This window comes from Aspergillus costaricaensis (genome assembly GCF_003184835.1).
Source record: "Aspergillus costaricaensis CBS 115574 unplaced genomic scaffold BO79scaffold_9, whole genome shotgun sequence".
NCBI classification, from domain to species: domain Eukaryota; kingdom Fungi; phylum Ascomycota; class Eurotiomycetes; order Eurotiales; family Aspergillaceae; genus Aspergillus; species Aspergillus costaricensis.
The window spans coordinates 650129-670379 of NW_020291809.1; the positions used below are offsets into that span (position 1 = coordinate 650129).

At 51.3% G+C, this 20251-nt stretch overlaps 7 protein-coding genes across 7 annotated transcripts; 4 read left to right on the forward strand and 3 right to left on the reverse strand.

Moving 5' to 3' along the window:
- Window positions 1-719: 719 nt before the first annotated feature.
- BO79DRAFT_281116 (uncharacterized protein) lies at window positions 720-7089 on the forward strand (the record flags this gene model as incomplete). The annotated part of the gene is made up of 15 exons (XM_025688128.1): window positions 720-749; window positions 794-918; window positions 982-1046; window positions 1104-1880; window positions 1935-2003; window positions 2049-2605; window positions 2919-3788; window positions 3884-4259; window positions 4297-4457; window positions 4802-4897; window positions 5256-5391; window positions 5523-5593; window positions 5646-5831; window positions 5885-6886; window positions 6940-7089. 15 exons carry the CDS (start codon window positions 720-722, stop codon window positions 7087-7089), a joined length of 4671 nt encoding a protein of 1556 aa, XP_025541733.1.
- A 390-nt stretch (window positions 7090-7479) lies between these two features.
- BO79DRAFT_142827 (translin family protein) lies at window positions 7480-8373 on the forward strand (the record flags this gene model as incomplete). Its single annotated transcript, XM_025678296.1, has 2 exons — window positions 7480-7676; window positions 7764-8373. The coding sequence occupies 2 exons, from the start codon at window positions 7480-7482 to the stop codon at window positions 8371-8373; spliced, it is 807 nt and encodes a 268-aa protein (XP_025541734.1).
- A 93-nt stretch (window positions 8374-8466) lies between these two features.
- BO79DRAFT_208212 (RPEL repeat-containing protein) lies at window positions 8467-9398 on the reverse strand. The gene is made up of 3 exons (XM_025682344.1): window positions 9108-9398; window positions 8944-9044; window positions 8467-8857 (listed from the first exon to the last, which is right to left on the reverse strand). Exons 1-3 carry the CDS (start codon window positions 9269-9271, stop codon window positions 8679-8681), a joined length of 444 nt encoding a protein of 147 aa, XP_025541735.1. The 5' UTR covers window positions 9272-9398; the 3' UTR covers window positions 8467-8678.
- A 797-nt stretch (window positions 9399-10195) lies between these two features.
- Window positions 10196-13360, reverse strand: BO79DRAFT_142505 (thiosulfate sulfurtransferase; the record flags this gene model as incomplete). The annotated part of the gene is made up of 4 exons (XM_025678283.1): window positions 10196-11349; window positions 11402-11619; window positions 12288-12338; window positions 12399-13360. The coding sequence occupies 4 exons, from the start codon at window positions 13358-13360 to the stop codon at window positions 10196-10198; spliced, it is 2385 nt and encodes a 794-aa protein (XP_025541736.1).
- Window positions 13361-13690: 330 nt separating this feature from the next.
- BO79DRAFT_208215 (anaphase promoting complex subunit 11) lies at window positions 13691-14244 on the forward strand. The gene is made up of 4 exons (XM_025682345.1): window positions 13691-13863; window positions 13923-13954; window positions 14017-14080; window positions 14132-14244. The coding sequence occupies exons 1-4, from the start codon at window positions 13722-13724 to the stop codon at window positions 14167-14169; spliced, it is 276 nt and encodes a 91-aa protein (XP_025541737.1). The 5' UTR covers window positions 13691-13721; the 3' UTR covers window positions 14170-14244.
- Window positions 14245-14533: 289 nt separating this feature from the next.
- On the forward strand, window positions 14534-15822 carry BO79DRAFT_208216 (uncharacterized protein). The gene has a single exon (XM_025682346.1). It carries the CDS (start codon window positions 14583-14585, stop codon window positions 15738-15740), a length of 1158 nt encoding a protein of 385 aa, XP_025541738.1. The 5' UTR covers window positions 14534-14582; the 3' UTR covers window positions 15741-15822.
- A 46-nt stretch (window positions 15823-15868) lies between these two features.
- Window positions 15869-19915, reverse strand: BO79DRAFT_286321 (putative kinesin family protein (BimC)). The gene is made up of 2 exons (XM_025688457.1): window positions 17171-19915; window positions 15869-17121 (listed from the first exon to the last, which is right to left on the reverse strand). Exons 1-2 carry the CDS (start codon window positions 19805-19807, stop codon window positions 16186-16188), a joined length of 3573 nt encoding a protein of 1190 aa, XP_025541739.1. The 5' UTR covers window positions 19808-19915; the 3' UTR covers window positions 15869-16185.
- Between the last annotated feature and the right edge of the window lie 336 nt (window positions 19916-20251).

Below are 20251 nucleotides of genomic sequence, written 5' to 3' on the forward strand. Positions count from 1 at the left end.
TAGCCTAAATCGGCATGGTTTGTGTCTTAACCATTGGGATGTTTACCTTGGCTTTTTTCGTGTAGCATGACTGGCAGGCTGGAAGTCGTGGTAGTTGCCTGTCCTCATGTCCATTGGCCATGATGCTGGTAATTGCTGAAGCACACAACCTTCATCAAGAGCAGGCCAGTGGATTTGCAGTCTTACTATGTTTTGCTACTTCATGCCCTCTCCCAAGAGCTTCATGAACGAAATTGTGGGGAAACAATATGGAGAAGTGAATAGCCTCGGCTACCTGTGGTAGGGTCAATGTCTTAGCCCTGCCTTGCCTCGCACCTTCCCCGTAACTCAGCTAACACAGGTCTACAGCCGGTGTGCGAATCACTGCTTCGCAAAATCATGCTACATGTACATTATCATCTTGCATTGAAACTAATTCTGCAAGTACCAAGGTCACGTCTTTCCCTTTGCCATTAGGGATACATCTTCCGCATCGGACAATGTCCGCAGAACCCATCCACCCGCAGTGGGGATTCGGAAATTCTCCGCCGCACAGCTTCCCCGCAGCCAAGACCAGCATACCCCACGAGGGCTACGCACGTTTCTTGCACTTGTAGCGTGATGGCATCTCACGTACTCCGAAGTTCCATGTCTGGGCATTGAACCATGGAAGAAAGCCGTCGGACAAGTCCTACGCCTCAGAGTCCCACCGCACAACGGAGACTCCAAGCCTGTGAGAGATGCTGGAAACGGAAGCAAAAGGTGATTCTGTCCACTACGAAGATAATCTTCCTCACTAACTTGGTGCAATCAGTGCGACAGGTTGCTGCCGGGATGTACAGCCTGCATTGAAGCAAAAGCCAAATGTTGTCCACGAAGCGTCCAGTTAGGGGGCACCGCAGAGGATGCAAGTGGACTTTCCAATGCTGCGCTTCCTGAGTAAGGATACACTGACTTCACTATCGTCAGGTCTGTTTCAGAGCTGCTGTTGACATGAATCAGCTATATTGAGACGCTTAAAAGAAAGGCGGAAGATCTGGACGATCAGTCTCGGCGCCGACGACCTCGTTTATCAACCACCACAAGCGATGGGAGACCATCACTGCCATCCAATATCCCGACAGAGGCTGCACATGATAGTCCACAGACTTCCCACGACACTCCGTTGACGGAGCAAACCAGTCTCACTGAAAGATCGGTGCAAGCAGCTATGGGAGAGATTGAATTTTTGTCCCGCAATGCTATGGCAGAGCCCCGTGGTGAGGCAAGTGGATTTCCCCAGGAACTAGCAATAGGAAACATGATAAAAGCCTCCCTTGCTATTTCAGGGAAGGACCCAACACAGTCTTCATGCCCTTTGTCTCAAAAGTCGAAGTACAGCAACATGTTGGGACAGACCCCTACACTTACCAGAGAAGTTGTGGCTGATTGTATGGGCCGTTTCTTTGGGCATACCAAAGCCCTCTGCCCCTATATTAACGAGGGTGAGATGCTGGAATATCGTGACGCGTTCTTCGATAGTAGCCATGTCTCTCGTACAACTTCGTATACCACCTTCAGGGATTTCAACGTGTATATGGCAACAGCTATTGGGATGCTACTGTCTCCCGAATCTGGCATCGAATTGTTCGCCAGCAGTTTGCACAGCACGGCCATGCAGAGATTCCCTACTATCCTAGGCAGTAGCGATGACTTGAACATGTTGCATTCTATGCAATTGTTGATCATATACTCGATGTTCTCCTCGATGGGGGGATCCACATGGCACCTTGTTGGCCTGGCCATGAAGAAGGCGATATCGTATAGGTTCCATAAAGAGCCGCTTTCCGACATTGGAATACCGGAGCAGAAGCTCAATCGGAGAAGAAACATATTTTGGAACTTGTACATACTTGATAGGTGTGTGTTTCTTTGAACATTGACAGAAATCGTCTAACGTCCTGCAGAACTATCAGCTGCGCAATGGACCGGCCATTCAGCATTGAAGATGAAGATGTTACGCTTCAAGTACGTCTCAGGAAATAGTTCGATGCGTGTGCTAACATTATCAAAGCTTCCATCTCATGGAGACATCAGTCCACCAGACACGCTCGACTTTCCGGCGTACGTTGTCATGCACGCTCGACTAATATCTAAGATGCGAGGCTCTTCACATCAGCAATCAAGTTTCCACTACGGAAGTTTCTCCTACTGGAGAGATATACCTAGGGGATTGATAGGTTCTAATATACCACCGACTTCCTCCAGAACAATACGGCAGCTCACCTGTAAGTTCATGGTCTGCCTGGCGCAAATCAGTGGATTTGAGCGAAACACGGCCAGGGTTTTTGGGACCACGCATACTATCCGGCAAGATATAATAAACACGTGTAGTGAATATATCAGTAACGAGTATTTGGCGGTGGAGGATGACTGCTTCACGGGATCATTCGTCGATGCCTTCGATATCTTTTCTGCGGGAATGGTTCTTACCTGCCTGGGAAGGATTTCGCCATCTTCCGATGTCCCGAACGCAGCCAGTCTTCTCAACAAATGTACTTCTCTCTTGACTCTTCTCGGAGAGAGATTCTCGGCACTTAAAGCTCTTTGCAGAGTGCTCTGGTGCTTGCAGGAGTCAGCAGACATGGTAAGTAATGGTTTATGACCAATAAGTACTTACATCCGACGCCCTGCAGAGCTGACATGAAAGGCGCAGGTGATTGAGCTACCGGAAATAGTCCCTCACGCCCTTCGAGTGATGATCGAAGGTACGTTTCGGAGTAGTCGCCCAGTTCGTTGACTTGCGGACCGGAAAGACTGCCTTCGGAGAATGCCCGCCGGACGGAATCCGTACCACTCGGGCATATATCATGGCAGTAAATGTCCAACAATGCAGTCAGGACAATTACACAGTTGGTTTGAGAGACTCAAGACAAGCCACTACTCTTTCTAAATACAAGATGGCACCCAGCAGAGACGACGATTTGTTATCTTCCCGCCAAACGGTTGCGGATAAGCCAACGGTGTACCTTCTTGACACGTTCCCTCCCAAGGCAATCGAACATGCCAAAACACTATTTAATATTATCCAGCCTCAAGATGAAGGGTTCCAAAATTGGAGAGAGAATGCGCGCGCTTTGTTAATTCGAAGTTCCTATTTTACTGCCGAGGATGTCGCCAGTTGCCCGAATCTCATTGCGATTGGCAAGCACGGAGTAGGAATTGACAAGATCGACCAAAATGCCTGCGCAGAAAGAGGCATCAAGATCCTCAACACGCCTGGGGCGAACGCACGCGATGTGGCCGAACTGGTCGTTGCCCTTTCTCTGTCGGTTGCTCGTGGTATCCGGTCCATTACAACTCGCCAAATGTCAAAGCCAGTCCCCAAGGAGACATGTAACGGGCTGACGTTGTACCAAAAGACTGTCGGCATTATCGGCATGGGAAATATCGGACGGACTGTTGCCGAGATATTTCGGGGTGGCTTTCAGACCGACATCATCGCATACGACGCTTATATGCCGGAGGACATATGGACGCATATCCCGCACACTAGAGCCAGCAGCATCGATGATGTTATTACTCGGGCAGATATCCTCTCGGTCCATGTCCCTCTCACCAATGAGACACGAGACATGATTTCCTACGACAAGATCTGCATGATGAAGCCTGATGCCATCCTTATCAATGCGGCTCGGGGAGGGATTGTCAATGAACAGGACCTCACACGGGCATTATCCGAAGGCCGTCTTTGGGGTGCCGGGCTAGACTGCCACGAACAGGAGCCGCCCAGCTTTGAGAAATATGGCCAGCTCTGGGAGAACCTGAATGTGATTAGTACACCGCACATTGGAGCTGCCACATCGAGGGCACAATTAGCGAGTGCTACTGCGGCGATTGACAACTTGCACCAATATCTAGCTAGTCTGTGATATTTCAATCTAAAAGACATATTCTCGAATTTTTCTTTATGATCACTACTATACATACATCATATTTTAGCCTTCAAAACCCTCCCCCCAACCACCCCCCTACAATGCCACCTCACGACCTGCACATTCCCCTCCAAACTATCCGTAATAAACAAGGTCCTCCCATCCTCACCCCCAAACTTACAATTCGTCAAATTCTTCCCTCCATCCTTCGCAGTAACAATCCTCGCCTTCGGCACACCCTCCTTATCCACCACAAACACACACCCAAGACTCGGATGACATACAAACAAACTCCCCTCCTCATCCACCGCCAACCCATCAGGCCCCGCACACCCAAACGACTGGAAAAACAGCCCTACCTTCGACGTACTCCCATCCGCATTCAACGGCAACCTCCACACAGAATTCTGCCTCGTCATAGCAACATACAAGAACCGCTCATCGGGAGACAATACCAAGCCATTCGGAGAAATCCCGTTCGACACAAGACAATCTAGCTTCCCATCGGGGGAAAGCCGGTACACGCACCCAGACGGGTCCGTCATCCCCGTTTGGCCCTGGTCCGTGAAGTAGATCTCGTTCTTGCTGGAGATGATTAAGTCGTTGGGACCTTTGAAGCGTTCTAGGTTGCGGCGGGTGAGAAGGGGAGTTAGTGTTTGTGTTGTGAGGTGGAAAAGAAGTATTCCCTTCATCGTTTAGCAGCATCCTTTTTCTTTCTACTGGTTCTGGGATGGGGTGTATTCACCTGCTTATAATCCGCAATAACTAGACACCCGTCCTCTCGAACAACGAGCCCATTGGGTTCCCCATCGTAGCGGATACATTCCGTCACATTCTTGTCCTTGTCTATCTTCAGGATCCTCCCGTAGGGAACATCTACGATGTAGAGATCGCCGTTGGCGGTATAGACCGGCCCTTCGAGGAAGATATCAGATGCTGGGCGTGCCGAGCCGCTGCGCCACTCCGTTGGTTGGCCTGTGCAGCGCAAGTGGGAGGGGATGCGGGTATAGATTTCCGCTTGGATGGTTGGGGGGGTTGGGTAGAAGTTCATTTTGAAAATATCAATATTTAATGGGTTAAAGTAAATGGACGATGTGGCTGGTTGGTTGGTGTTGGTCCCCGCAATGTCTCGCTTATATATTAGTAGTACTAGTACTCGTAGTAGTGCCAATTCGTACAACAGGACTGGATCCGATCCGGTCGGACATTTCCCGGCGTTAGTGCTAGATTGGGTGTGGGCTGATACCACTAGTAATATGGGGATGAGACGCTAGGGTTTACTTATAATTTGCGACAATCCGGGGTTATCCCGTGCTTTCTGGGGTCTGGGGAACCTGTCATCTGCGGTATTGAGTGTTCAAGGTTCAAGTCAACATGGGTCTTATTACTGAGACGAGAAAGGCTATTCAGGATGCTCCGAAAGGCATGTTCAATGCTTATGTGTTGATGTGTACGTGTGTGTTTGCGTTTGCTGGTGTGGCTAAGGGGTTTGATGAAGGTATTTACTGGAGTTTACTGCGTGAAAGGGTAAAGGGCTAATTGACTATCTGTTGTTGGTAGGAAATATCGCTTCGCTTGTTACGCAGCCGCATTTTAAGGCAAAGTTTGGGATTGATCATTTGTCAAAAGATGATTATGCGAATACGAAAGGATGGATTGTATCTATTACTACTGCTGGTGCGGTTTTTGGTTGTCTTGGTGTATGTTGGTTTCGATATATGTTCGTGGTCATAAATACTAATGTGGATGCAGTGCCCTCGAATCAACGATCGATTCGGACGACGATGGACCTTTCGTCTTTCAACCCTCATATATATTGCGGGGATTCTCGGGCAAGGTCTATGCAATGGGAACCTGTCGGGGCTGTATGCTTCCAGGTTTATCGCGGGATTGGGATTGGGCGTGCTTACCATTGTGCCGCCTATATATATCTCGGAGGTATGCATGCATAATTCAGTAACGAGAGGTGTCTGTTCGACTAACCACCATAGATTGCACCGAAAACGATTAGAGGCCTTCTTACACTGCAGCACGCTGCTTGCCAGCAACTAGGCGTTGTATTCGGCTTCTTCATCAACTACGGCGTGACCAAAAGCTACCCTGGCGTTGATAAGCAGTGGATGCTCCCTACACTGTTACAACTCCTCCCGGCCACCATATGGCTTGTCGGATCCTTCCTCTGCTGCGAATCACCTCGATGGCTACTCTACAAAGGCAAAAGACACGACGCAGCCACAAACCTCGTCAAACTCCGCCACCTGCCCCTCGACCACCCCATCATAGTAGCCGAGCTAGCAGGCATGGACGCCCAACTCCTCCTAGAAACCGAATCAGTCGGCGAAGCCACAATATGGGAGCTCCTAAAAGAGACACTCATCCCAATCGAAAACCGACGTCGCTTCTTCCTCATCTTCATGGCAAACCTCCTGTCCCAATGGTCCGGAGCCAACGCCATCACGCAATACTCGCCCACGATCTTCGGCTACCTGGGCATATCCGGCGACGAGTCCACCTTCCTAGCGACAGGAATCTACGGCGTGGTTAAATTCGCCAGTACCCTCGCGTTTGCCCTCTTCATCGTTGACTTCATCGGTCGTCGTCGATCCCTAATAACCGGCATCTCCCTACAAATAGTCACACTAGTGTACGTAGGAGCCTACCTCGGCGCCACGAAGAACATGATCGCAACCCAAATCAGCGATACACCCAGTGCCTCGCACGCATCAACCGCAGCGATAGTGGCTATTTACATTCACGCCGTGGCGTGGAGTATTGGGTGGTTCGGGATTCCGTATCTTATCGGATCGGAGATTTTCCCGATTAGGATCCGGTCATTGAATGTGTCCATTTCGATGGCTTTCCACTGGGCGTTCTATTTTGGATGTTCGAGGGCTATGCCTAGTTTGCTGGCTGCTACGCATCGCTGGGGTGCGTTTCTGTTCTTTGGTTGTATTTGTGTGATTGGGCTGGTGTATGTGTTTTTTGCTATGCCGGTGAGTATACCTTGTTTGCTGAAGTGGGTTAGGATGAAGCTAATTGGGCATAGGATACGACTGGACGGTCGCTGGAGGCGCTGGATAGTCTGTTTCAGCGGCCTTGGTATACGGTGTATCGGGTGGCTTATCCGTCTAGTGAGGCTGTTCGGGTGGAGAGAGAGGATGCAAAGTTGGGGGCGGAGCATGTTGAGAGGGCGTGATGGACACTGTGTATACTCGTATGAGTCTTGCCATAGAACCTATCTGACTGGTCTTATTACAGTAAATAGTGAATTCTCAATTGTTTCAGGAATTCATCTCTAGAGAGAATGATCTATATTCAATCTCCTACCCCAATTCATCTCTGATCCGATCAGATAAGATAACACCTCGATCACCCCAAAACAGTAAAGCCCCGCGCCAATAATGACATCTTCTCTCCCAGTTTGATTCCGTTGCATCAATTCTCCCCTCTACCCTTCCACCAACACACCACCACTGCCACCACACATTGACCTCATCCCATGGCCGGAACAAAACGCACCTGGGACGGACAACCATCACCCAACACCACCACCCTATTAACAAGCACCCAGCCACAACCACCCACCATGGCAGACTCTACCACAGACCAACCCGAACAGCAGCAGCAGCAGCAGCAGCAGCAGCAACAACCCAACCCATTCATCTCGATATTCACCACCTTCCGCGACGAGCTCGACGAGCACCACGACCGTCGCGAACGCATAATAAAAGCCAGTCGGGACATCACCGCCCTCAGCAAAAAGATAATCTTCGCGTTGCAGCGGTATGCCCCAATCCCTTCCCCCCCTCCTCCTCCCCACCAACACCACCACCACCACCACCACCACTAACACAAACAACAACATAACAGTATCCGAACCCTCAACACCCCCCTCCCCCCCAACCTAACCAAAGAAACCACCACGCGCTTCGCACAAATAACCACGCACTTCACCTCCCTCCTCCCAGACCTCACCCCCGCGCCCAACACCCACCGATACATGCGCCAACTCAGCCCGGCGATCCAAGAATTCATCGAAGCGATATCCTTCCACCACTACCTCACCACACAATCCCTAATTACTCTCGAAGAAGTGCGGAAGCATCTCCCTGCGGGGATTCTCGTCACGGAGGAGGATTATCTGCTCGGGTTGTTTGATTTGACGGGCGAGATGATGCGGTTTGCGGTGACGGGGTTGTCCGCGGGAAGTACGTCCGAAGGTGATAGTGTGGGGCTAGGCGAGGAGCAAAAGGGCATTGTGGTGGATTTGAGGGAGATGAGGTGCGGGTTTGAGGGGTTGAGTGTTCCGGGGAGACATCGTGGTGTTATGTTGAGGGATATGGGGAAGAAGGTGGATGTTATGCAGGGGAGTGTGGAGAAGGTGGAACGCGCGGCGTATGGGATTTTGGTTAGGGGGAGGGAGAGACCGAAGGGGTGGAGGCCGGATTTGGTGGTTGGTGGGGGAGATGAGGAGTATTGAGTGGTGGTTGTATCTATCTTAGTTTCATCCTGGAGAGGGAACATCGGGGAGTGAGGGATGTTGTACGATGTACATGCATATCAAGCAAGTAACAACCAGTATCATGAAAATAAACATTGCATGACCATTACCTCATCAATCATGTACGAGTATACTAAATACTCAATATCTTCAGAAACAACCATCATAAATCAGAAGCATTCAAATCAATCAAAACACCAAACACCATATCCATCCACCCATTACCCATCATCCTCATCATCATCATAATCAATCATACCACCTCCCCTAAACAGTTAAACAGTCTAAACAGCCGGAAACCTCGGATCCTCATCCTCCGTCAAAATGCCCTGCGAGATCAAATCCTCGGGATTGGGCCGATTCTGAATCTTATGGTCGAGGTGATCAGCCAACATATGTTTCTCGAGCTCACGAGCATTGGCCTGCAGTGCGGGGGCGGCGTGGGTGGTGGGGAGGATGTTTCCTATCATCATCAACAATCACCAAGCAGTCAGCATGCATCCCTCTATTCCCTAGTATAATATGTATAGTATATAATGATGGACATACGCTCAACCAACTCCTCCCTCTCCGGCCGATGTTCGAGATGTTTCTTCAGCGCGTCTGTCGTGCGTTGGCGGGCGAGTTCTTGGCGGGTTGCTTGGAGGGAACTATCCTCTTTATTAGGTATCTTATTGTATAGATGGATGGAAGTATGGGAAGGGGGCAGGTACGGAGCAACATTCGTATCCAGCAGGATATGTCTGTCTTTGAGATCCTGCACGTCGGGACGATGCTGGAGATGCTTCTCCAGGGAACTGCGACGTTCGGGAGATGCGGAGAGGGGGGTCTCGTCGATGCTAGCAGCAGTAGTAGGAGTAGTAGTATTGAGGTCCATTGCGGGGTAGAAGAATGTAGGCTTGTTGTAGATGTAGATAGGTGGGAAGAGTTATGCTAGGGTAGATGTAAACGCTGGGCAGGTATGGATGATGGGCTGGGTATATACAGTGATTCGAAGAGTGGTGTGACTGGAATAAAGAATAGAAAGAAGGCTGGTTGTCCAGGGGACTAAGAGGGGAGGTCAAGTGATGCGTGCGGAGGACGAATCCACGGGACTGGCGCCGAGGAGGCCCACTGGACGATGTCATCACACCTGACTTCATTACTACCTACCAATCTCATTCTCACTACAACATCAACATTCAGGATTCAGAATCGGTCACTGTTGCATTCTAGTCACACTGGATAGTTAACAGTTAGCTAAGTAGCAAGTCGCAAGTAGCTCGGTCACATCGCCAATCTGTTTCCCCCTCCAATTATTCTCCGTAGCAATCGAAAACATGTCCAACAAAGAGTAACGCAAAGAATGACTGCTATATCTGTTTTGTAACTGCAGAGTAGAATGTCGAAAAGCGGCCTGGGAATTGCCCACCACAACGTGGCTAGGAGAAAAGATGTGCTCCATTTCTTCCCTCGGAAGTCCGAAGGATTGAAAGCAACGCCATATGAGGACCCAGCATCTACTACGCCTCTCGCAGCCTAAGCGACGCCCAGAGAGTTCCACCCGACGAGGGCCATACTGGATCGAAACTGTCCCGTATCCGATTCCTCTCGTCTACCGCATTTTCGCATCCATGCCGTCTGTCCAGGACCTGTCGCCCATCAATGTAGCCAGTCGCATCCGACAACAAGTCTGACCTTAGGCAGCCCGGGAATGGCAGAACATATCCTTTCTGCTTCGTGTAACAACCACAATGGTCTATTTCAAGTTTGAGAAATATTCATCCGTCCATCTGCACAGACTGACGGACCCGACCATTGATCAAGGAACCCAGAGCTTACCACGGCCGCGGCTGCTACCACGCGAAGGACCCCGAGAACCACCACGGCGGCTGTTCGAATAGTTCCGAGATGCCCCCGCCATGCCACGTGCGGCCCCGGACTGGGTGCTCAGATCAACCGTGGGCTGCTGCTGCTGCTTCGTCACACCCAGCGATCGGCTGAACGAGTTGGGATCGATTGGCTGCGTGGGAATCTCCATCGTAGCCTCCACCGGAGGGGCGACAGACTTGAATGCAGCGGCCTTGCGAGTAGTGCCGCCGCGCGAGCCACCTCCTCGAGTAGATCCTTTGCCGCGACCGCGGGGGACGAAAACAAGCTCGTCCTCGTCGCTCTCATCCTCGTAGGAAAGAAGAGACTTTGGCTCTGCGGTGGTCGTCTGGGTCTTCTCCACGTATTTGCACCGGTTCTTGTATTCCCGCTCCTCGTACTGGATGGATGTCCGCAGTTGATGGATGTTCTTAACTCCGATACCGAATTTCTGCGCCCAGACCTGGGTAGGCCGATCGTTCGTAATGAGAATGCATGTTTTTGCCGCGTTAGCTGCATCAGGACCGCTGTGCAGCCGCCACAAGAGGGCGCTGAGCAGCGGTCTGAGCATCAAAGGAACCGTGGGAATAGTGGACCCGGACGCAGAACGACGGTGTCCACTCTCCGGCTTCTTTTTCGCATCCTTGCCGACGCCATTGACAACATGAGAATTCGCACACTCGGGACTGGTGCGAGAGCTCCTGGAGGACGGCCGGGATGCAGGGGCGCTGTGAGTGCCGTTTGACGTGATCGAGACCGCATCGGATTCTTTCTTGAAATTCAACTTGTTGAGAAGCATCTGCGACAGATCGTCGGGGGCGGCGCCGTTCTTCTTCGTATCTTTGGGCTTATCCTCGCGATTCCGCTGCGCCACCTGGTCGCCCGGAAGAACTCCGTTGGCTTCGGGTTCCTCCTCGAACTCTGGAAGGAAGAACTTCTCCGCCTCGGTCCAGTTCTCATATTGCTCCATGGGGCCCTGCAGGATGACTCGTTCGGCGGAAATGTTATCCTTGCCGGAGGTAACACGGTCGAGGAAACGGACGGCCTCGCGGGCATTGATGGCGACTTGGGATCCGGCTCTCTTCAAGGCATGGAGGCGTTCAAGGGCTAGAGAGGCATCGGTCAGCAGATACGACTGGCGTGTCATCGAGTCACTCACTGTAGAGAGGAACGATAAGAGTGATGGCGCCGTTGGTGGTCCATTTTTTGATTTCGCTGATATTGGTGGTTAACGCCGTCTCGTCCACGGCACAGTGGAAGACCTTGCGTCCGGTCGACATGGCTGGCTGAGAAAGGTCGACAGGACCGGTCGCGTAGTTGAAGGGTGAAAGACTGGAAAGCCACAAGGGCCCTAGACCGAACAGCTTGCTTGGACGACTGCGACCGAGCCGCAGGCGTGGTTAGCGTGGTGCTGAAGCCCGCGAGGGAGGTTTGGATTGATTGGGATTAATGGAGGCGGAGGCCTGGGAATGTGGGGGCGCTGGTTCGAGGACCAGAACCATGGCCATTCACAGCCCGACCGCCAGCCAGATGCCAGATTGAAGGAATGAATCACTTACAATGAAAACCTCGCTCACTAGGGAAGATCATCTGCAGCATTTTGGGTCTTAAATCAGCGATCGTGGATGGAAAAGAATCAAGGCGAGATGGTGAGCGAGGCATGAATCCATCAGCGGATCAACTGAAAGCCGCGGGATTCGCCTGGGGCCTGACTAAGCGCCGAACGGATTCGACCGATTTTCCTGTCATCATCATATATTCTCCTCCACTATTGTTCCCCTCATAACACGCCCCTACCATCCCCCAGTGACTCAATGGCTGCCCCGGTGTTATCATCACCTTTACTCATCGCTACACGCTTATCTTATTTGGGATTTCCCGCGTACTTCTAGATGGTTCGATCTCTATCTGGTATGGTATAATTGCGGTTGCTGGAATCGAGATGGAGGGGAAAACGCTATGTCATACAAGACCCGACGATCATCAGGCCAATCCAATCTCCTCGCCTTCAAACCAACGTCAGCTGTCCTTTCTCCCGTCTCTACGTTGCCTTCTTGATGAGACCCTCCTCGGGTTTGACACGTTGTGCCCACTCACTGTCACCGTTGTCAGCCACCGAACCTTTGTAGAAAGTCAGGGATTGGGAAAGAACTTACGTCCAGCTGCCATCGTATACCCTCCGTAGGTTGGGCTCTCCGAACTCCGCTTCGCCTAGTGCCGTCTCAATGATAGTTGCTGTCACACCGGTGCCACAAGAGCTGATGATGGACTTGGACTCATCAATATCCTTGCCTTCGAAGATCTTGCGTAGCTCTGGCCCCGGGAGATAAGTCTTGGTCTCCGGGTCCAGCAGTTGTTGGAAAGCTAAGCTTTGGGAGCCAGGAATATGGCCCGATGACAGGCCCGGACGTGGCTCCGGATCGGTTCCCGCCCAGCGACCGTACGAGCGTGCGTCCAGGATCTCTACTTCCTTTGCGCCCTCCTTCCTATGCTCCTTGGCGATCTCCTTCAGCTCCCGGTAAGGGATCACGAGTTTCGAATCATACGTAGGTACGGGGTAGTTGGTCCGCTCCGGCTGGGAGGGCTCACCAGTCTCCGTCGGGTATCCTTCGCGAACCCACAACCTGTAGTTGTTGAGTAGATGAACTCGAGGGTGTCCAAAGACCCGAAGGGTCCATCCGACGCGGGGAGCGCTGAAGATGCCCAGCTCTTCGGTGTCGTAGACCACCACCTCGTCGTCGCGGCGAATGCCAAGCTCACTCATTGCTTCGGCAAACGTTTCGGCGGTAGGGAGCATGTGCGGGTAGGGCGAGTCATGATCCTTGACTCCGTCTAGGTCGAAGAAGCGAGCCTCGGGGACGCGATGCTTGCGGAAGATGTCAACTCCTTTGCGACCCTCGGGGTCGTTCGGCATAAACCAGGCCGCGCATAGCGGTACCACACGAGGGGAGGTGGAGATCTTCGTGCGCGGGTTCTTCTTGAGGGCGGAATCAAGCTCCTTGGGGGTAATCAAATATGAGTTGAAAGAGAACTGGCGACATTGGTTTACCGTGGACATGGTGGACCGAAATAGGCGAGTCGGTGAAGGGATGGAATTCCGAAGAGTTACAAACGCCATGTTGCGAGGCGGGGGGGCAGATGCAGTAAATATGAGAGAAATTGTTCAAGGATTATTTACATTCCGCTCAGACCGTGGTGTCTGATTAACCCACCTGCAGGTCCGGAAAGATGAATGAGGGGGGAAAGAAAGGAAGAGGAATAGTGTGGGAAGCGCAAGATCAATGGACAATGACGGGAGAGCTTCGCTATCAGTCCGTCTTTCTCCTCGCAAATGCGGAGGTGGCCATGTGAATTTCGGGAAAGCCTGTCCGCTTATCGCCCGGTCCACTTCCCTTTCCAACCACTCTTTCCCTTAACCTCCCCTTCCTCCCGACACTAAACGAGATCCCCCATTGCAATCCAATCAATCCTCCTCAGCCATGAAGGTCACCATTAAAGAGTGGAACGCCGTTGCTACTTGGCGCTGGGATATGCCCGACGATGAGGTGTGTGGTATTTGTCGGGTTCAATTTGATGGCACATGTCCGACCTGTAAATTCCCAGGTGATGATTGCTCGCTATGTATGTCAACAATACTCCTTTTTCACACTGCATAGTTATTAACGGGGAAATTTTCACAGTGCTGGGAAAGTGTGGTCACTCCTTTCATATGGTGCGATTGTGGATCTTGATGTTCTCATCGTGAAGACGAAACACTAACATTAACCAACCCAGCACTGCCTCATGACCTGGATTCAACAAGAGTCCTCCAAGGGACTCTGTCCGATGTGCAGACAGAGTATGTCATTCATATCCCTGCATTTAACTATGACTGCTAATCTAGCTGCAGAATTCGAATGGAAGCAAAACGACGAGGAGGATGAATAGCAACCTCAGTACTCGACAACCTAAGTGGGCTTGTTGAAGGCGTTGGTGGCTCCTTGCAAATTATGATACCCTGCGACTGTATTTCTCTTCTAGCATAGAGCTATTAGTATACTACTACTATTTATCTATATATATATTCTTGAGCACAGGTACTCCAACATCCGTGCACAATAAACAACAACTCTGTTTACCGCCGATCGGGTCACCTGACGCTATCGATAAGGCAGCAGATGATCCGCGACGAATGCGGCAAGTCAACTCCCTAGTAAGTAGTAAGACTAAGACTAAAGTAGTTCCCCAGATAAGTTAGTAAGTAGTACTATCTCAGGTACCGGCCCTGTCCTGCCACGCTCACCCTCCCTCTCTCACTCCCACTACTACTCATTCTAACAATGTAGCTCCTCCCCCCAGACATGTCTCTTCACAAACACACCTCCCCATCTCCCTTATCCTCCTCACCCTCCCGCCAATCAGTCCGCCGCACCTCAGGATCTCGCCCCCAGAGCATCATCGACCGGCCCGGCACCGCCCAACAAGTCACCGACATTCCGGAGGAGCACGACTCCCACGAAGCTGCACCTGCACCAGCTCCAGTCCCACAAGTGCACGCCCCTACCGAGCATGAAAAACCCAACGAGACAACATCAGCAACCACACCATCGCACACCACCTTCCAACCCTTCTTCACCTTAATCGAAGACGCCAACTCCTCCGAATACCACCACCCCACAGTACACTACATCTTCTCCGACGATGACACAGACATCGTGACAGAGGCAGCTCTACGCGCCCTAGAATCAGAGCCCGACCTTTTCGCAGCCAACGGAAAGGGTAAATCCAAACATACACAAGACCACAATCGTCAAGACGGTGGTGAACAAGGCACATACCCCGAAGACGATGACTACGCCCACCAGAGGAAGGAGTCCCTCCTCCCGGACCCTATCCCAGGTGTCCGCGATAACTACGTCATACTCGATGTAGACTACGCCTCGCCAGATGGTACACATCCGGAGACAACAGTCCCAAACACCGACGGCGGCGCGGCCAGCGCTCACGAAGCCCAAGGAACAGGACCTCCGCTTCCACAACAACAGCAACAGCAACAGCAGCAATCATCGGCGCATAAATACACCGTGACCTCCGCACACAGTTTATCCCCAGCATGGCAGGTTTTGAACACGCAACTGGTTTCGGCGCCTACCTTTGAGAATAATAATAATAATAACTCGTCTGGGGGACAGCCGCCGAATGGGAGTTTGATGCTCAAGATCAAGGGCACGGCAGGACTACCTATGAATATGCCGGGGAAGGACAAAGATAGAGAGAGGAGTAGTCAGCGGTTGGAAGATATGATGGATCAGTTCGCGAAGCGATTATCGGAGCTGAGACAGGTTATTGGTACGGAGGAGCAGATGGACGATGCGGAAGAAAGAGTAGAGGATGACACGGCATTGCCTGAGGAAGGGGATGTCGAGGGTGCTCCTGCGGATAACACTGAGGAGCCGATCGAAGCCGAGACTCGTGTTGAGGGTGGTGGGGAGAATGAGGGGCAGTCTGCAGAAAGTTGAGCTGGCAAGTGTAGATGTCCGGACTGGTTACTGTAACCATGCAGTGTGGCAAACATTATATGCAGTACTTATAGGCACCCACCACGCTACATACTACATCCTACGTTCTAATGTTAAGCAGAAATCATGACGCATTCAAATAGCCACAAATGGCTAATCTCTGTTGTAGCAGACGAGGTATCTATACCAGAAACAATGGTAACACAAACTCCCGAACACCATATTGCAAAGTTTTCGAAAACCACCCATCCCGCATTCAAAACAAGCACCCAGTCAGTGTCCGTCTCCAAACATCCAGTCAAAATACGATATCAAACAACCTGTCGTTCTTCAAAATGGACAAATCCCAGGGTATTAGGGTATCCCATAACGCCTGCCACCACCAAGCGAGACATTTTAATAGTCATGCACAATGCAAAACAAAAGAAGAGTCAAGCACGTGACACTAATTGAAGGGCTGGTTTCTCAGCCTTCTAGCGCTGGAAGGAGGAGGAACGTTCTCCGGCCCCTCCAGCATCCCAGCCATCTTCCTCGTCAGCTTCTTCTGCGATAGCTTGCTATCAGTCGAGGTGAGATTGGAGCAACGTCTTTTCGCAGGCGGTTGGTCGGTGTCTTCGGTTTCCGGGGTGAGGTCCATGGTAATCCGAGGGGTTTCCGTGCCGGCAGTAGATGATTTGCGGTCTCCAGCGCTAGATGCGCGCGGTTTTACGACGTTTGCATCGACTTCCCTAAGGCCCGTGTTGGAAGGAGTAACCGCGGTTTTGGGTGGTAAAAATCCTACCTCGTCCGAGGTGTCGTTGAAAACGAACCCTTTGGATGGGGGAGTTCCAGGAGAGCTGTCGAGGGTGGGGAGCTGATCTTCGCCACTGAATGGCAGTGCCGTGAACTGTCTCGATGTTCTCATCCGGGTTTTCAAGCAATCATGGCCTTCCGTCCGGGGGAGGTCAGACGGATAGTCGTAGGCGCGCTTCCTGGGAGTCACGCCAGTGGAGACATATTCCTCGAAGGCTCGGTTCCTGATGTTCTCTCGAAGATCGGTCAATGGCTTGCGGACTTCATCCGACAGTGGCATGGTCGACTCTTGCAGGTTGAGTTGTTGCTGAATTGCACCCTCTTGTAGCTCACTTAGACGGCCACCAAGCTCCGTGAACTGTGTGTTCACAGAATCATATGACTGGTGGACATTGGACGACATGTTCTGCAGGCTTGAAAGGTGGGCGTCACGGTAACGGCCATTCTGCGAGCGAGCTTTGGCGACGAAATCGTCCAGTGCTTCCATTTGTTTGCTCATGTTATTCACCTGAGCATCAACAATACGGACCGTCTCCTCGTGGACCGACTCTGTAACCTTTTGGATAGAAGCATTGCGTTGATCGAAGACCTACAATATTAGTATAAGTGGGCACAAGTATCCAGAGAGCAAAACTTACCTCCCAGTCACTTTGCATCCTTGACCTGATGTCGTCTTTCGATGCAGTGACATCCTTGGCAAATTGTTCCGACTTGAACACCCACTCGTCAACATGGCGGTCATACTGCGCGGTGGCGTGCTCCAGGAAGTCTCCAGAAGATGTAAGATCCGTGCGCATTGTCTCCACTCTACCCTTCAAGCGGCCAAATTGCCTCTGGCGGGACTCTTCAATCAAGGCCTTCATCTGCGACATCAAAAGGTCACGTTCAGCTTCAGCATTAGCACTTTCTTCCTCAAGGGTCTGTGCCAAGTGTGAAGATGCCCTGCGGTTGGCCTCGACCGCCTTGGTGTTAGCCTCCTGGAGCTCCAATCGCAACTTGTTGATCTCTGCTTTTTGTCCATTGAGATGCGTGACCATATCCTCGAACACAGTCTTCAAATCCTTGCCAAGAGCACTGTAAGAAGAATGCAGTTGAGCATGGAACTCAGAGAACTCGCCGATAACCTCTTTGGAAATGCGAGCAGCTGCGGCTGAGAGACCATTCAATCCTTCGCCAACCTTACGCTTAACATCCTCGCGTAGATCCTTGATCTCTTCAAGGACTTCGTTCATCTCATCATGGGCGCCCGTGGTCTGAGAATTCGCCTCACGTTCCGCCTTATCGAAGAGGCCTGCCGATTGAAGCAATTGCGATTGGTTCGATTCGATATTGCCGAGTTCACGCGTGACAAACTCGTTGATCTTCTCGGACATGGCTTCCACAAGCTCGGAATGTTGCTCCTGGAACGCCTCAACCTTGGAATCAATCACCGTAGTGACATTGGACACTTCCGCAGTAGACACCTGCCAGGCCCGCTTGTTGGTGGCATCCAGGTCAGTCTTGCGTTGTATCTTGGCGTGCAGGCCACTGATATCTTCCACCGTGGTATCCAAAGTAGACAGAAGACCTGCGCCGAGATCGCGAAGTTTCGCTTCTGTCTCTTCATGCGCTTTACGCAGCATTTCCTCCTCCTCGAGCTGAGCTTTGGTGTCCTTGAGAACAATCTCAGTCTGCTCAAGTACATCATTGGTATTAGCAAGAGCAGCACGTGTTTCTTCATTGTCCTTCTTCAAGTCGTTGAAATTGCTCGTGAGCGTGAAAAGTTCCTGAACCTTGTGTCGCAAGCTCGATTCCATGGACTCGATCTTTGCACGCTGTTCCTCATTGACGATCCTTCGTGATTCGCTTTCCATATGCATCTCTTCCCAGGAATCTACGCTCATATACACGCCATTTCGGTGTCGCGTAGCAATAAGCTCTCCCTTCAACTTCTCAATCTCTGCTGTGAATTCACGAATGAGCGTCTTCTTCGGCATCGTTGAGTTGATCTGTGGCTTGTTGCGAATATTCTTCGCTCTAAATGCATAATCCAGCGTGGAAATAGTTTCCTCCAGGTTACTGCGGGATGGTGAGACCGTAGCAATGATGCATGTCTTTGTTCGTCCTCCGAGAGAGTCTTGCAGCAGGCGGGTAAGCTTGGATTCTCGGTATGGGATATGGGGGCTTTTGTCGACCAAGGCGTTGATCACACGACCCAAAGTGAGCAAGCTCTTGTTGATTAGACCAGCTTCGGTCGCACGCTTGTTCTCAGCACCGCTGCGCTGGATATTCTCACTACCAGCCAAATCGACCAAATTCAGCTTTCCGTGGCTGATATGCTCGTCGCCGGACTCTGTAATCCGTTTCGTAAGGACGGTGATGGTGAAAACAGTGTGACTCCGGGAACTCAGGTCGTTGCATTTTGTTGCTGCTACTTGCCGCTTGTGACTTCCCTCCTGGAGCAGCTTTATTCCAGCCGACGCTGAGTCGATGAATGTTTCCTCCATACCCTGAACAAGCGTGCTCCCATGGCCCTTCTTCGACTCGTTTTCATAGATTTTGAGTTTCGAGTTATCCTCGTACGCTAGCAGATCGCGAAGCTCTTCATTGTATAGTTCGATGAAGGAACACTTCACCGTGCTCTCTGTTTCTTGGAGCTTGTGGAAGAGTGAGTAGAGCACACGCGGAATAATACCAGCATTGTCTGATAGTATGCCCAGGGTATCCGTCATGTCGCCTGACATTGTGTAAGTCTTTCCGGTTCCCGTCTGTCCGTAAGCGAAGATTGTGCAATTGTATCCAGCAAGCATTTCGTTAACAATAGGTAACACAACATCTTCATACACAGTCACCTGATCGGCAGCTGCTGAGAAGACCTTGTCAAATGTGTAGGCTTTGTTGGACAAGGCATTTGGGCCCATGGATAATTCAACGCATTTGCCTTTTACTCCTTCAGGAGTTGAGACGACGACTCCGCTCTTTTCCTGGATCTCCCTGTCATTGCGGCCGCGACATCTTACCACAACGTGGATACTGGTGTCTTCGTTGATTTCACGTTCATAGTCTCTTTCTTTGCGCTTCGCAATGAGACTGGTGGTAGATGATTCGGCCGGCGATTTCACCGCGCGCGAGCTACTAGGGGGCGCTTTCGCAGTAACTGCTGGAGAGTTGGCTCTGGTCGAAGAGGGCACTGTTGACCCCGCTCGTCGCGTTGATGGACGTGTTGCTGGGCGTGTAGCTGTAGTTGTCGTACGTCTTGTTGGCAGCCCAGAGGCAGGCCGTTGTGGGCCAGCCATAGTGGACTATAAGATGAAGTGTAACAGGTATCGTGTCGCTTCAATGCAGTGAGCAATGATGCCGCAAAATCTCAAAATAATTGATCAACATAAGGCGACAAAGTTGGCGGCGACTGTGGGGGATGTCGGATAAGGAGGTCGACGTTCGAGTATTTACCGATGTTGATGCGGGATTCTCAAAACGGAAAACGTAAACAAACCGGCCACACCGCCCACGTGCCGGCCCCCGTCATTCCCCCCTCTCACATGATCGGTCCTATGCGTTCATCGCCTTCCCCCCACGCCTTCTCCTCCTGACTGTCGCAACTCTTCTCAGACAGTGTTCAGTGTTCCAAAGCATCGGCTTGATTCAGCTTAGGGTGCTGCTCTTTTGTAAATCTAAGCTACGGGATGGTGCTTTGCCCATCCAGCATACTGTACTCTTGACATATATATACTACCGAC

What these genes read in the sequence shown, in the direction of transcription:
- BO79DRAFT_208216 (XM_025682346.1), top strand. Translation starts at nt 14,583, where the DNA reads ATGTCTCTTCACAAACACACCTCCCCATCTCCCTTATCCTCCTCACCC.
- BO79DRAFT_208212 (XM_025682344.1), bottom strand. Translation starts at nt 9,271, where the DNA reads ATGGACCTCAATACTACTACTCCTACTACTGCTGCTAGCATCGACGAG. An exon ending in CTGGATACGAATGTTGCTCC is followed by an intron (nt 9,045 to 9,107) that starts GTACCTGCCCCC and finishes TAAAGAGGATAG; the next exon opens with TTCCCTCCAAGCAACCCGCC. An exon ending in GAGGGAGGAGTTGGTTGAGC is followed by an intron (nt 8,858 to 8,943) that starts GTATGTCCATCA and finishes TGATGATGATAG; the next exon opens with GAAACATCCTCCCCACCACC.
- BO79DRAFT_286321 (XM_025688457.1), bottom strand. Translation starts at nt 19,807, where the DNA reads ATGGCTGGCCCACAACGGCCTGCCTCTGGGCTGCCAACAAGACGTACG. An exon ending in GGATGCAAAGTGACTGGGAG is followed by an intron (nt 17,122 to 17,170) that starts GTAAGTTTTGCT and finishes CTAATATTGTAG; the next exon opens with GTCTTCGATCAACGCAATGC.
- BO79DRAFT_208215 (XM_025682345.1), top strand. Translation starts at nt 13,722, where the DNA reads ATGAAGGTCACCATTAAAGAGTGGAACGCCGTTGCTACTTGGCGCTGG. An exon ending in AGGTGATGATTGCTCGCTAT is followed by an intron (nt 13,864 to 13,922) that starts GTATGTCAACAA and finishes AAATTTTCACAG; the next exon opens with TGCTGGGAAAGTGTGGTCAC. An exon ending in CTGTCCGATGTGCAGACAGA is followed by an intron (nt 14,081 to 14,131) that starts GTATGTCATTCA and finishes ATCTAGCTGCAG; the next exon opens with AATTCGAATGGAAGCAAAAC.